This window comes from Cebus imitator, unplaced genomic scaffold (genome assembly GCF_001604975.1).
Source record: "Cebus imitator isolate Cc_AM_T3 unplaced genomic scaffold, Cebus_imitator-1.0 Scaffold55, whole genome shotgun sequence".
NCBI classification, from domain to species: domain Eukaryota; kingdom Metazoa; phylum Chordata; class Mammalia; order Primates; family Cebidae; genus Cebus; species Cebus imitator.
In genome coordinates this window covers 1,168,585-1,183,337 of record NW_016107370.1, presented here as the reverse complement: position 1 = coordinate 1,183,337, position 14,753 = coordinate 1,168,585, and the positions used below count along the sequence as shown (strand labels likewise).

The 14,753-nt window shown below is 45.0% G+C and overlaps 1 protein-coding gene across 7 annotated transcripts in view; it reads right to left on the bottom strand.

Moving 5' to 3' along the window:
- The window catches only part of NEDD4L (NEDD4 like E3 ubiquitin protein ligase), a 346,587-nt gene extending 332,196 nt beyond the window's left edge, over window positions 1-14,391 (bottom strand). For 3 of the 7 annotated variants that reach the window (XM_037738591.1, XM_037738592.1, XM_037738593.1), the window contains exon 1: window positions 12,594-12,669. In XM_037738591.1, the coding sequence (XP_037594519.1) occupies window positions 12,594-12,656 (63 nt within the window). In that variant the 5' untranslated portion in view covers window positions 12,657-12,669. Of the gene's footprint in view, window positions 1-12,593; window positions 12,670-12,819; window positions 12,905-12,991; window positions 13,086-13,903 lie in introns of those variants that run through there. The other 4 variants (XM_017528805.2, XM_017528808.2, XM_037738594.1 and 1 more) reach the window with 3 other exon arrangements.
- Window positions 14,392-14,753: the final 362 nt, after the last annotated feature.

The following is a 14,753-nucleotide window of genomic DNA, read 5'->3' as shown; positions in this document are numbered from 1 at the left end:
GGAATGGCTGGGAATGGGAGGTACTGGTTCACAACCATGGCGTTTCCATTTTGCAAAATGAGAGTTCTATGGCTAGACGGGGGTGATGTGATGGCTGCATGACAATGTCATGCACATAATGCCACCAAACCATACACTTTAAAATGGCTAAGACAGTCAATTTTGTTATATGTATTTTACCACCATTTAAAAAAAATTACTTAAAATAATTGGAATCGCTGAGTGGAAGGAAGTGGGTACTCAGAGTCCTACAATCCCGGTTTGGGTAAGTTGCTCATTGCTAACATGCCAGAGAGCAAAAGCAGAGTGGGTTAAACTGTCCCTGCTGTTTGTTAAGCCCAAACTGTGTGCCTCTTCGTTGTAGGCTATTTTCAAGTTGCCTCAAGACGAACGCAGTGGGGATGAGCAAGGCCATGGGACTTATTGCTAAGGCCCAGGAATTCCCAGAACCAGAGACTTCATCTAGGTTAGATCACTGGCTGCCACTACCAGCCCACGGAATTGACTAGATACAAGCAAAGCTGGAGGCTGAGTTTTCATGGGAGCAGTTTTGCCAGACATTCTCAGTAAGGCTGGACCAAGCTTATGGCTATTCAACCTCAAGACAACCAATCCTGAAGCCCCAGACTAAATGCCAAGCAGCACCCAAGAAAAGGGGCTTTGCCAGTGCCTAGCCCATCCAGGTGCAGCTGCAGGGGACAATGACCAAGGGAGATTCTTACACTGGATGGACTTCAGCAGAGGCAAGCTGCCAGACTGGCTGACCAAAACAAATACTCCCAGCTGTTCCTGTTCAGCCAGCTCCCCACTGTTGAGTGTCTCACTTTCCCCTTCTCCAATAGAAGGTTCACTGTAGTCATCCTGTTCTTTCTTGGCCATTGCAGGTTCAATGTTTTGAGAGACATAACCTATTTAGTCATAAATCACCAGATCATTAAAAAAAAAAAAAAAAAAAAAAAAAAAAAAAAAAAAAAAAAAAAAAACCTCCTTTCAGGTGTAATATTACCCAGAGATCCTTGCAATACTTATATTCAGGTTACCCCCCTGGGGAAAGGGAGCATGTGCATTTCATGAAGCCTGATGGTGGATGCATTATCCAAGGTGTGGAATGCAGGGTCACCATGGCTGACTTCACCCCAGCTCAAGAGTAAGGCAAAAAAGGTAATTTTACCTCCTCCTTGCCATGGTGGCTGGTTGCAGGATGAAGAGATCTCAGCCTCCGTGGGCCCTGAGACACAAGGGGAGATTTCCTTAATCTTAAGAGAAAGCCATAGGAGGCAGTTCTCTTTCAAGTACATAGTTTAAAAAGAAAAAAAAGGTATAGCTCTGGCCAGGCACAGTGGCTCATGCCTGTAATCCCAGCACTATGGAAGGCCAAGGCAGGCAGATCACTTGAGGTCAAGAGTTCTAGACCAGCCTGGCCAACATGGTGAAACCCCATCTCCATTAAAAAGACAAAAATTAGCTGGGCTTCATGGTACATGCCTGTAGTCCCAGCTACTCAGGATGCTAAGGCAGGAGAATCGCTTAAACCCAGCAGGCGGAGGTTGCAGTGAGCTGAGATGGCATCACTCCTGCCCGGGCTACAGAGCAAGCCTCTGTCTCGAAAACAGTTAAAAAATTAAATAAATGAAAAAAATTATAGCTCTGTCAGTGGCAGGCAGCCTAGGACCAAGAAGCCCTAGAAAGAGCCAGGCTGTAGAAGGTAAAGCAGAAAAAACAATGAACCTGGTTTCTGAGGACATCCCTGAGCTGGCCCATTTCCTAACTGTCTAGGTGGACATTTTCTAATTGAGACATCATAACTGAACAACACAACTAGTTCCCATGGCAACTATCAATTATCTTTCACAATATGTGAGCCACTATAAAACACGAATTGAGACGGACCAACTCAAGCCCCACAATTCTAAGACACCATCCACTGTCAGCTGTCAATTTTCGGCGGTGAGGGGAGTGGAGGAGGATGGTGTGAGTGCAAGAAACCTACCAACACTTTAAACACATATCAACTGTAACATGAATTCAGAATTATTAAAAGGCTGGGGGTGGGGGCTGAGTGTGGTGGCTCACACCTGTAATCCCAGCACTTTCAGAGGCCGAGGTGGGCGGATCACAAGTTCAGGAGATCAAGACCATCCAGGCCAACATGGTGAAATCCCGTCTCTACTAAAAATACAAAATAATTAGCTGGGCGTGGCAGCACACGTCTGCAGTCCCAGCTACTCAGGAGGCTGAGGCAGGGGAATTGCTAGAACCCAGGAGGAAGAGGTTCAGTGAGCCAAGATTGGGCCACTGCACTCCAGCCGGAGTAACAGAGTAAGACGGGGCCTCAAAAAAAAAAAAAAAAAAAAAAAAAAAAAAAAAAAAAAAAAAAGGCTGGGGGAAGGGGAACAACGACAAGTCTGAATAAAAGTAACATGGTGTTTGTCAACTCCACCCTTCTGTTTGGGAAGAGATGTACTCTAGGTCACATCCAACGGTGGCTGGATATTACAAGTATGTTGAAAGAAACATGAAGAGCTGAGCGCTCGGGGGTGAGTACAGCTATGCAAAGCTATCACCTTGACATCTAAAAGTATTCAACACCTTATAGGGTAACGATAAGGTCTGTAACTCAAAACCTAAGAAAACAAAAATAAGGAGAAACAAATTGGAGTCTGATCGTGGGGCACAGTTTTCATAGCGCACACACACACACACACACAAATTTAGAGAATCCAAAACACTGCTAACAATGCAAATTACTTTCTTGCAACTGCAGTGCACAGAAGGATGGAAATTCTAACTTAAAGTGCCCACGGTGGAGAGAAATGAAACATCTATTTTGCAAACTGCAAGTGGGAAATAAAACAATTTAACAGTCATTTTTTTCTGAAAAATACTCCTTGCTATAGTCCTCCAACTCCCAACATAGTGGTGAGCTCCTAACAAACATGAAAATGACCTTGGGATCCTAAGCTACAATTAAAAAAAAAAAGTGTTCAACCGAACAAATGCTGTATCAATATTGTACTGAACAAGTGCTATAACTTTCACCTGAAGCTTGAAGTACATGCGTTTCAGGGATTTTTCAACTCACTTTTAAACTTACTTTTATATTAAGAAAAAAATGCTTATTGTAGAAATATAGAAAATACATATAAGCAAAACACGAGACAAGAAAAAATTACCTATAATCCCCTTTGCTCAAAGATAACCTTCGTTAACATGCTGGAATACATTCTTAGTCAGTTGTTCTTTTTTCTTGTATTATAGAGACAGAGTCTCACGATGTTGCCCAGGCTGGTCTTGAACTCCTGGGTTCAAGTGATCCTCCCCTCCTATCTCCCAAAGTGGTGGGACTACAGGCGTGAGCCACTGTGCGAAGCCACTAGTCATTTTCTCTACATGTAAACACTTTAACCCACAACAGGATTCTACTGCATCACTGTCTTGTAACCTAGTTTTTCTATTTAGTATTACGCTGCTGACATCTTCATGGCATTAAATATTCTTCAACACTGCCCCACCCCAATCATCACTCCCACAGCTGCAGTATACTCTTCTGTACCTCACTTCTCAAAAGGAGAAAAAGCTCTTACTCCTGCCTTAAAGTGTTCTCTTTAGTAGTAATACTAATAATATTCACTGAAAATTAAGGCATCGATTCCAAAGGCAGGCTCAGCCTGCATGGCATATACCACTTTCTCAAGAATCAGAATAAGCATTCTCTAGAACTCAAAGTCAACATGGAAAGTTCAGTGCTCTATAGATGGAGCTCAATCCAAAAACCACATTCATTTATCTTCTGGTGTTACTAACAAGTGGGGAAGAGATACAGCCAGTTTGAAGCTTAAAAACCAAGTTACTGACCATAATGATGTCTGCATCCAATTGTCACACACAATGTGTGACGCACAAAAGGAATGGGAGCAAGACGGATAACAGGAAGCAAACTGATTTTCAGTCTTTCAGTCTTGCTTTTTCTTTTTCTTTTGAAATGAGGTCTCATTCTGTTGCTCAGATTGGAGTGTGGTGATGCAATCGTTACTACTGCAGCCTTGAAATCGTGGGCTCAAGTGATCTTCCCACCTGGGCCTCTCAAGTAGCTGGGACCACAGGCATGCACCACCATGCCCAGCTAATTTGTTTATTTTTAATAGAGATGGGGTCTCACCATGTTGTACAGGCTTTGCTTTTTCTTTAAACCTTGCACTCCTTCCTCTAGCCAAAACAAACTGGGCAAAATGAAGTCGGCATGATGAGGACACCTGAAGACAACTCGCTTAATAACTGAGAAGGAAAAACAGAGACTAGCAAAGAAAGCAGAATATTCTCCATAAAGTCCCATTCATCAAGTTCTAAGGGTAGTTGGGAGATTCATAGGTTTGTGAAGCCTGTCAGGCTGTGGGACACAAACACATTTTTCTCCATTATTAAATAGTAATGAGTGCTTACTAAGCAAAGTAAATAGATTAGGGTTACTTTCATTTTCTGAAAAACCAAAGTAACTGCCAGCATTAAGAAAAAAAAGAACTTACACATGTAAATAAAACTAACCCATTCAACACAAACATCTTCAATTAAATAAGAAAAACTAACAGAAAGGGTCTTCATCTCCTACATTACCTCTGACCCAATGTCTGCCCTCACTGGCCTCCTCACATTAATGACATCTAACACTCAATTGCCAAAACATAAATCTAAAACTTAACATCACATAGGTCAGGTTAAAAAACTGATTAGCTTTGCATTTTCCAACATTCATTCATAACAGATGTTCAACGGGAGCAAAACCCAGTGTGACTTCCTGACAGCTAGGGATGTGTTGGTCACAGTTCCCAAGTACATTTCTCAATGTTACAACAGTCTTAATGTTTACCCACATTAAATGCAAATTCCAGCTTTACAACATGCTTTAAAATATACATTATAAGACATGATCCAAAATTGTACCCAAGGAGACCAAAAGCTAAGCCTCGAGTCAGGTTGTAAACTGGAAATTAATTAGAATGTAAAAACTGTTCACATAGGCAAGACCGGGAGGTGGAGATGCAAATCAGGCCCTTGTCACTACACCACTGGGTCCCCTCAAGACAGGGCACATGGTCTCTGTCTGCTAGACAGGTGGTGGAAACACGCAGGAGTCACTCAAGCAATCCATCAACACATTACTTCAGTGTGCCTGGGAAACTACAGGTCCACTGCAGCCCAGACAAAGAAAGTGACAGGTGATGGGACGTCACACAAACCAGCAAGAGGACAGTTCCCTCAGTTTATTCATCCTCTTCATGGGACCATCATCCCTACAAGCCCTCCCAAGTTCCACTTTCACAGGGTAGATTTCACATCACAGCTTTTTTTTTGAGACAGAGTTTCACTCTGTCACCCACGCTGGAGTGCAGGGGTGTAATTTCGGCTCACCACATCTCCATCTCCCAGGTTCAAGCGATTCTCCTACCTCAGCCTCCCAAACAGCTGGGATTACAGCAGTATGCCATCACACCTGGCAAATTTTTGTATTTTTAGTAAAAATGGGGTTTCGCCATATTGGTCAGGCTGGTCTCGAACTCCTGGCCTGAAGTGATCCCCCTGCCCCAGCCTGCCAAAGTGCTAGGATTATAGGCATGAGCCACCATGCCCAGTCACATCACAGTTTTTTAAACTTAAAACAAAAAAACTTCAGTTTTGAATGGCCATTTCTCTTGGTGATTAAGAGGTATGAAAAGAATAAAAATCTCTTGGTAGATGTTTGCCTGCCAAGAAGTCACCAAACACTGAATTTGATGACAGCAAGGGAAACTGAGAGCATTGCCATTTAACTTGGTAAGTTATCAATACAGGACCAAAGTCAGGGAGAAAAAGTGGACTGAAGTGTCAATTTTAAGCTAGTTACCCCAGATACACTTACATAATAAGGCTTTTCTCACCTAATGGCATTACAATAATCAGCACTCAGGTTCAAAACAAAATATTACAATCATAATGAGATTCTATTATTTGTGAAATAAGAGTCCCAGATCTTTACACCACCAAACTCCCTGCTAAAACTTCAGCCATAATCTTACATCAGGAATCAAGAATGTCTCCGCTAATCAAATACCAATAGTAGTGATAATTATCAGCTCCTTCTCAGAGTCAATAACAGAAAGTTATGGAAGGGTCCACGCGGTAGAACTAGAACTATTTAGAAAGTCTCTACTAAATCTAAATCTAGTTTCTTTATTCTCAACTCTAAATCATGCTCTCATTTCCATGTTCCAGCAACAAGCAACACCCAAGCCAACAGCAATATTAAACAGTGCACAGTACAAACATTGCCGCCTACAGTCTGAAAATGAAATACATTTGTTTATATTGTGACCTGGAAAAGACACAATGTAAAAACAGAAAGTAACATTTTGTCATGCTTCTCTTACCCTTCCTTAATCCCATTTTAATGGTGATAATAATACTTCTTCAAGGGCAACAATAAAATCTGTTTAATGCAGATCTTGTAACTCAAAATAAAAAATTGTCTCTCAATATTTATTTTCACCATTATATTATTTATATATTATTCTAATACTCCTTAGCATGGACTACCAAAAGATCAACATATAGTTTGCTTTATTATCAAATATTTCAGTAAGACAGACCCACTGATTCAAATATCTGCAACATTAAAAAGCTTGAAAACTCTTAAGTTAGGATCTCTCTCTCTCTCTCTTTTTTTTTTTTTTTTTTTAAGACAGTCTCGCTGTCACCCAGGCTGCAGTGCAATGGCACAATCTCGGCTCACTGCAACCTCCTCCTCCCAAGTTCAAGTGATTCTCCTGCCTCAGCCTCTCAAGTAGCTGGGGCTACAGGCATGTGCCACCACGCCTGGCTAATTTTTTGCGTTTTCTTTAGTAGAGATGGGGTTTCACCGTGTTAGCCAGGATGGTCTCAATCTCCTGTCCTCATGATCCCCCCGTCTCAGTCTCCCAAAGTGCTATGATTATAGCTGTGAGCCACCGAGCCTGTCAGATCTTTTTTTCCACTGCTCCTACTCATCTAAGACCGGAAATTCAAGGGCAACAATACAATCTGTTTAATACAGATCTTATAACTCAAAATAAAAAAATTAATTGGCTCTTAATCTATCACACATTGCCATATTTTCGCAATACCATTTTAAACACTGCACATACAGGTGATTAAATTAGCAATGAGCATAGTTGCTTCCTTTTGAAATGAGCGCAAAAGTAATTTAGCAGAAACTCAAGTGTACTGCTGCAATAATGTCACACTCAATCATTCTTAATATTTTTAAACGGTTTTATTGAGATGTAATTCACATACGACACAATTCACCCATTTAAAGGATACAGAACTCAATGACTTTCAGTATGTGTGGCATTATTCCTTGGGGTGTTATCTCTTTGCTTTTGTTTTCTGAGACAGAGTCTTGCTTTGTCACCCAGGCTGGAACACAGTGGCACCATCATGGCTCACCGCAGCCTCAACCTTCCAGGCTTTTCAAGCCATCCTTCCACCTCAGCCTCCCAAGCAGCTGGGACCACAGATGCGTGCCACATCCAGCTAAGGTTTTGTAATTTTTGTAGAGACGGGGTTTCACCACATTGCCCAGGCTGGTCTCAAACTCCTGGGTTCAAGTGATCTTACCACCTTGGCCACTTGAGATTATTCATTTTTCTTGGGAAAATATACCAAATATATTCAGGTACCCCAGAATCCCAAAACAAACTTTCTCAAGTAAGCTTCCAGGTAACGCGGCACACACTGTGTTGATGAAATGCCTGAGTACCGTGCAGTGGTTTTCATTAAAATTGCATTCTGTAATGGTAAATAATCTACAATCATCTGAGGGTCACCATTTTGTCACTGTCCTCACCCTCTGAGCAAAATTATTACCTTTTTAAAATTTTTTTTTGAGACAAAGTTTCACTCATGTTGCCAAGGTTGTAGTGCAATGGCACTAACTTGGCTCACTGCAACCTCCACCTCCCAGGTTCAAGCAATTCTCCTGCCTCAGCCTCCTGAATAGCTTCATTACAGGTGCCTGCCACCACACCCAACTAATTTTTTTATTTTTAGTAGAGATGGGGTTTCACCATGTTGGCCAGGCTGGTCTCGAACTCCTGACCTCAGGTAATCCTCCAGTCTCAGCCTCCCAAAGTGCTGGGATTACAGGTGTTAGCCACTGCACCCAGCCTATTAATATTATTTTTGAACAGAGTCTCAGTCTGTCACCCAGGCTGGAGTGCAGTAGCAAGATCTCAGCTCACCGCAATCTCTTCCTCCAGGGTTCAAGCTATTCTCCTGCCTCAGCCTCCTGAGTATCTGGCATTACAGGTGTCTGCCACCAAACCCAGCTAATTTTAATTATTATTATTATTACTATTATTATTTGTAGAGACAGGGTTACACTATGTTGGCCAGGCTGGTCTCAAACTCCTGACTTCAAGTGATCCACCCACCTCAGCCTCCTCACGTGCTGGGATTACAGATGTGAGCCACTATGTCTGGCCTGAGCAAAATTATTTTTATTCCTCAACAAAACTGATGCTCAATAATGAAATAAACAATCATAACATTCTGATTTAATAAAACTAAATATAATGAAAATTAAAATGTCAACGTCTACAAATTCCACAGACACTACATCCTTGATTCTATTCATTAGTCTTTTTATTTTGGAGACAGGGTCTCACTCTGTCGTCCAGGCTAGAGTGCAATGGAACCATCTTGGCTCACTGCAACCTCTGCCTCCAAGTTCAAGTGATCTTCCCACCTCAGCCTGCCAAGTAGCTCGGACTGCAGGCACATGCCACCATGATTGGCTAACTTTTCTATTTTTTGTAGACACAGAGTTTCACCATGTTGCCCAGCCTGGCCTCAAACTCCTGAGCTCAAGCGATTCACCTGCCTAGGCCTCCCAAAATGCTAGCATTACAGGAGAGAGCACTGCATCCAGCCCCTACAGTCAAATTTTAAAAGAACACGTCATATTCATGAATTTTACAAACTGATTTTAAATGTCAACATAAAAACTAGGCCCTTTTAAGAGTCTGTTTCTCAAATATTACCTACCATGTCCTGGGTATACAGTCTACTATCCAGCATCTAGACCTGATACAGGCACTTGGATTTGGCATGACTGGGCAAGGCTTATCTCTCTTCAGAAAACAGCCTGTTGGCATTCACCTTTAGATCCGAGAAAAATCTAAACTATAATTTCTGAAAGCAATCTCGTCCTCACCATTTTGCACAGCTGCAAAGATGGCACATAGGGTTTCCCAAGTAATCTCCTGAAAATACACACAGGCCACTTTTTTAAAACTAACAACTATTCTTAATCAGTTACAGATGGCTATCATCTAGGCCCCAGTTCCTTCTGTGCTAATGCCTATTTAAGGGCACTTCTCTTTTTCTAGCACTTTTCTCAAACACAGAAAAGCAGAAATCTGACTACTCGTTGACTTAAAAGTGCTGAATGATTGGGGATATTGAAACTGAAGGCGTGGACTTTTCCCAGGTTCCTAATCACTGTAATCCATCAATTCTAAAGCATGCTTGTTTTCATATTTCAACTTCTCTGAAATAAGGATGCTTCATGAGATGGACAGTATGTCATGACTTGACAGCAATTTTTTCTCTCAGTGGCACATGAAATAATGGCACATCTTAAAAGTGACAGTATCTTAAAGTGAAAGAAATATGGTTTCCATGCCAAAGGTTAGCCTTAAAGGTTTCTAACAAAGCAGATAATTATATATAAATAAGTAGAAAAACCCCTAAGACAACAGAAAGTAGTGGTGACTGCCACCATGGCAGAACTATCTGCCACATCTCAAAGGGCATAAGGCAAGCTACTGAATAGGTTAGAATGTAGCTTCAATTAAGCCAGATTTTCACCATTTTCATGAAATTTCCAAGCTTTAAGACACTCTGGAGACCACAATAAGCAGGGCTCCTGGTCAAACTGGCCCAGCAGCCATCAGTTTGCAACCAGTGGTGTTTATTTCTCTTACATCATCTTGAATAATTTAGCTACTAAGACCTTGCAGGGCATTTGGCAGAAAGGGAGGATTATTCAGCATGCAAAAAACTAGGCCTTTTGATTAAAAATACCTGGCTCCATAACTTACTTGTTCTGTGTCCTTATGCAGCTCATGTAACCTCTTTAAGCTTCCATTCCTCATCTGTAAATCACAGCCTACGCCACAGAATTCTCACGAGAATTAAACAAAATAGTATGTGCACGAGGCTTAGAACTTTGCTCTCATGGCACATCTTAAAACTGACAGCATCTTAAAGTGAAAAAAAATTATGGTATCCATGTCAAAAGTTAACCTTTTAGGTAGGTTATGAAGCGGATAATTATATGCAAATAAGTAGAAAGACCCCTAAACCAGCAGGGAGCCATGGTGACTGGCACCTATAAGCAGATCTGGCACCTCTCAAAGGACATAATGCAAGCCACTGATTGTGACTAGGCTGGAATGTGGCCCCAACTAAGCCGGATTTATGCCACTGGTGGAAGAAGCATTCAAAACTAGCCAACTATCCACGTTTGTATAGGATAAGGAGAAAAGGTGTCATTTATCCTATGTCAGCCTGGCCCTCATTTCTAAGCCATTTGCCTCGGTTTAACTACTAACAAAATTGTTTAATGTTTTATCTAACATAAGAAGCTGCCATTCAATCCTAGTATTTTGCTCAGTGGAAAAATCTTTTCAAAAAAAGATACCTTTCTAAGATGGAATAGATTTCAGAAAGTAGTAAAATTCATAACTATGTCAAAATGCACTATGGATTGCCAAAGATAAATAAATAAATAAAAATCCATCAAGGACTCAAGCCAGATGCAGAAACTAGTCCAAAGTGTTCTGATTCCAAACCAAATCTGATTTTGGGCCATGAATCAGAAGTTTTGTTACATTGCTAATCCCTTCACACCAAAAGTCCTTCATCTGATGACTCTGAATCTTGCTACTTACAGTGACATGATTTAAATTACAGTAAATATGAATTATAACTCACCAAAGAAACCTCCACCTGAAACACGGCAAAAATTAAACAGCATATACATTCACACAAGCAAAGCCTACTTCTCAACCCCTTGCCCTCTGCAAAGTGGACAGACCTCTGCTGATTATGTAAGCAACAGTGCTCTCTGCTTTGGCACCCCCGTTTTCTGGGTTCACGCAATGCTTTATCAGCAGTGCAGAGAGCGCAACAGTCTATAGATGGGACATAACTAAGTGCACTCCAAACATATTATGTTTTTCATCCATCTCAAATAAAAACACAAATCTACTTTTAAGAAATGTGGTAGGTAGGAGTGTCTACTTTCCTAAAAGGTTTATGAAGTTACTCTTCTAAATAGTGGTCAAAGTATCTTGATGTGTGATATTCTGCAGCACACCAAGTCTGCAGACTGAAGGGCACCCATATTTAACACCCCTTGGAAGAACCACCCTGCCTTTTGCTTCAGCGGGCATTCTACTTTCAGAGCCTGCTAAAATCTTTCATTGGTTTTTCTTACACATACTAATTCAGGGAGACAAAACAAGCTGTGCAAATTCAACAATTTGTTGTTAATATTCTAGGAAGGCATTCCCTGATTCTCTGAAGGGCAACCTGACAGCATGAAACCACCCATGAAAAACAAATACCACTGAAATGTGAAGTCATCAAAACTGCCCTGGCTTATTTTTTCACTGGTAGGAGAAAGTTGAAAAAGGAAGACAGATGAGACTCATCTTTTATAATACAATGTGTGCGGAGCCAAACAGTACCACTAACATGGCAATAAACAGACAACAAAAGGTGGCTTCATCGTCTTTTGCTATTTCCTGTACAGCCCCAAATACCCTTCTAGCAACATGCAGGAGGGAACCCAGTCACATATCAACACACAGTCGGACTCTGTTTACATCCCAAGCTTCACTTTCACACTAGACACCAGTTGATGATGATCAGTAGTGACTCCTGTAGACTAAAGTGGCAAGATGTGCTCTAGGTAGATTCTGACACTCAGTACCAATGTAAACAAAGCACAAACAACAGTGACTTTAACGTGATTCATTTATCCAGTTGCACTTTCCAAAACACTCTTAAAATCTTTTTATCGGGAGTTTTTACAGATAATTACGTTATTAAAACATTTTTTAAAAGAACCTAGGACAAAATGCAGCTGTCCTCACCCCCTAGGCCCCCGCAATACGTCAATCCAAGCAGCCCCTTTGTTTAGGAATGCCCGTGTCTCTGCAACTCTTAAGAGCTCAGGGCCTGCCCTCTACTGTCGCTAATTAAATGGAGAAGTAGGGGATGCAAGGGAAAGCTCCTGAAAGAGAGAAGCCAGGAAGGAGAGGAGAATCCCCCAAGGTAAATAAAACAACGCTACTTTTCACCTATCCCCAGGAAGCTACACAAAAGGGGAAATTATTTTACAAAAGCACAGCGAGGCAAAATAATCAAACACAAATTACATATTATTTGCATTGTGGTCATTCTTTGATCAAATAAATACATCACGGTTTGCCTAGCACCGCTAAGAAAGAAAGAATTCATACCCCAAACATCCTCCCCACCCCAAAATACCTCTTTCATTCCACACTTACGTAGCACACATGCACACACACCACGCCAGGGTAGGAGAGCTGCGGAGAGCGGAACCATAACATGAGCCTGTCTCAGATAATAGCCTTTCTTCCAGCCCCACCCCCATCACCAGAGAAAGAGGGAACCTCTGAAAAGAAAGGAGGGAGGGGAAGAAAGAGAAATCGAGAAAGCCTGAATTTCCAGGCATCAACTTTTCATGAAATGCACAACCAGGAGAGGAAATACCTCCCTGCTGAGTAATGCTTCTTGGGTTGTAAATTCACCTCTCAAAAGGGTAGCCAGACCTGAGCGCGCACCCCGCCAGATGGTAAACCACTCCTACCTGCTCCATCCAGCCTGCCCGTCACGCCGCGCCCGCGACAAGCGTCCCACCCCCCTTTTTGGCAGAGCAACATACCAGTAAGAGCCGAGCGTGGCTGGTCGAGAGAGGGCTAGGCAGTGATTGAGCAGGATTGTTTCAAAAGCCGGGAGTGGGAGACAGGGAGGAGACAGTGAAGGTAAAAACAAAGCCGTTTGCAGTGAAACCGACCGCCTGGAAGGCGTGGCTTATTCATTTGCTTTATTAGTAAAAGAGATCAATTGAGCTTTCCTCTCCCCACCCACCCACCCACCCAGGAGGTGCCGGGCTTTGAATCCTCGGGAGGAAAAAAATGGCAGGGCTGCAAGCTTCCTCCCCAAGTTTTCAGGAGCACCTGCCACCAGCCTTGAACACCTCCCCCACCGAGGCTCCGAAATCCACAATCCTGGCCGTAGACTTTGCAAAACGAGGGGAGGGACTCACGCAGCGCGACCCGCATTCCCACTGGAATAAGCACGCACAGGCTTCTGAGCGCCTGCTGATCCACACAATTATGAGAGAAAGTTCCAGGGGGAGACGATAGGGCTCCTCTGCAGCCCCAGGTCTCCAGCCGCGCGACCCAGACGTGACAAGCATCATGGACTCCCGGGCTGCAGGGGCGAGAGGCGGAAAGTTGCCTAACAGCCCCGGTAGACACTGCTAGGAGGAGAGGGGGGAAGAGAGGCGCGCGTGCCCCCTCCCTCCCCTCCCCAAAGCCGGGAGCGGCGGAGTGAACCCCCAGCTCCGAGGGCATCGCGCCGCTTTATTTACAAACAATGCGCTCCGCTAGCGGATGGGGGGGGGCGGAAGTACCCAAGCTCCCCTCGGTCCCTCTCCGGGGCGCTCCCGCTTTGGGGCTCCCCTGGAGACGCTGGGCAAGAGCGCCCCAGGGGCGGCCCTTTTCCCCTCCCCCTGCAAGCGTGGGACAGGAACTCCCAGGGGAGTCCCGGGCAGGAAGAGGGTGCCACTCACCTCGTCTTCGGAAAGTCCATAGACCGGCTCCCCGAGCCCGGTCGCCATGGAGCCGGCGCCCCGCGCGGGGTCCGAGACGCTCCCGGCGGCTGTGCTGCGGCGCGGGCGGGCGGCAGGGTCTCCCCCCAGCCTCCGGGTCCTGCGGGTCCCGCACCCTGCCCCGCACACACTCCGCTCGGGGAGCGGCCGGGTGCGGGCAGGTGAGGGTGCCCGAGCGCGCGCCCCGGCCGCTGCGGCGCCGCTTCTTCCCGGAAGGCTGCGGGACCGGCCGGCCGGCGGCTCCCGAGAGCGCGCCGAGCAGCGGGTGGCAGCCCCAGCGCCTCTCCCTGCTCGCGGCGGCGGCGCGGAGCCCGCCGGGCTTTCCCTCCCCGCGGCCCTCGCCTCCCTCCCGCCCCGCCGCTCTCCGCCACTCTCCGCCCCTCTTCGAGCCTGCTCTGCGCTCCCGGGGACCCGGCTTGCCCGCCCCCTCGCTCGCGCCGTCCGGACCCCCGTTCTCTCCGCCCCCTCCTCCGCCTCCTCCGCCTCCTCCCACACGCGCCGCCAGGGGACCCTCCCCGCTCGCCGGGGCGGGCACACGCGCCCCCCCCAAGCCAATCACAGGCCGGGCTGGGGGACGGGCAGCGCGCTGCGGGGGTGGTGGAGTTCAGCCCCACGCCCACCCCAGCCCCAGGCCCCTGGCGCGGCGCCGCGGGGGTCAGTCGGCCGCTGGGGCGTGTCCGGGCGCGCTCGGCTTGCGCTGCTGACCCTCCCTCCACTTTTGGGAGGAGGTGGGCTGGACGTTTGGGGGCGCCGGGGCATTTTGCGAACAACAACAAAAACGCCATGAGCGTTTCTTCCTCCCGGTGGTCTT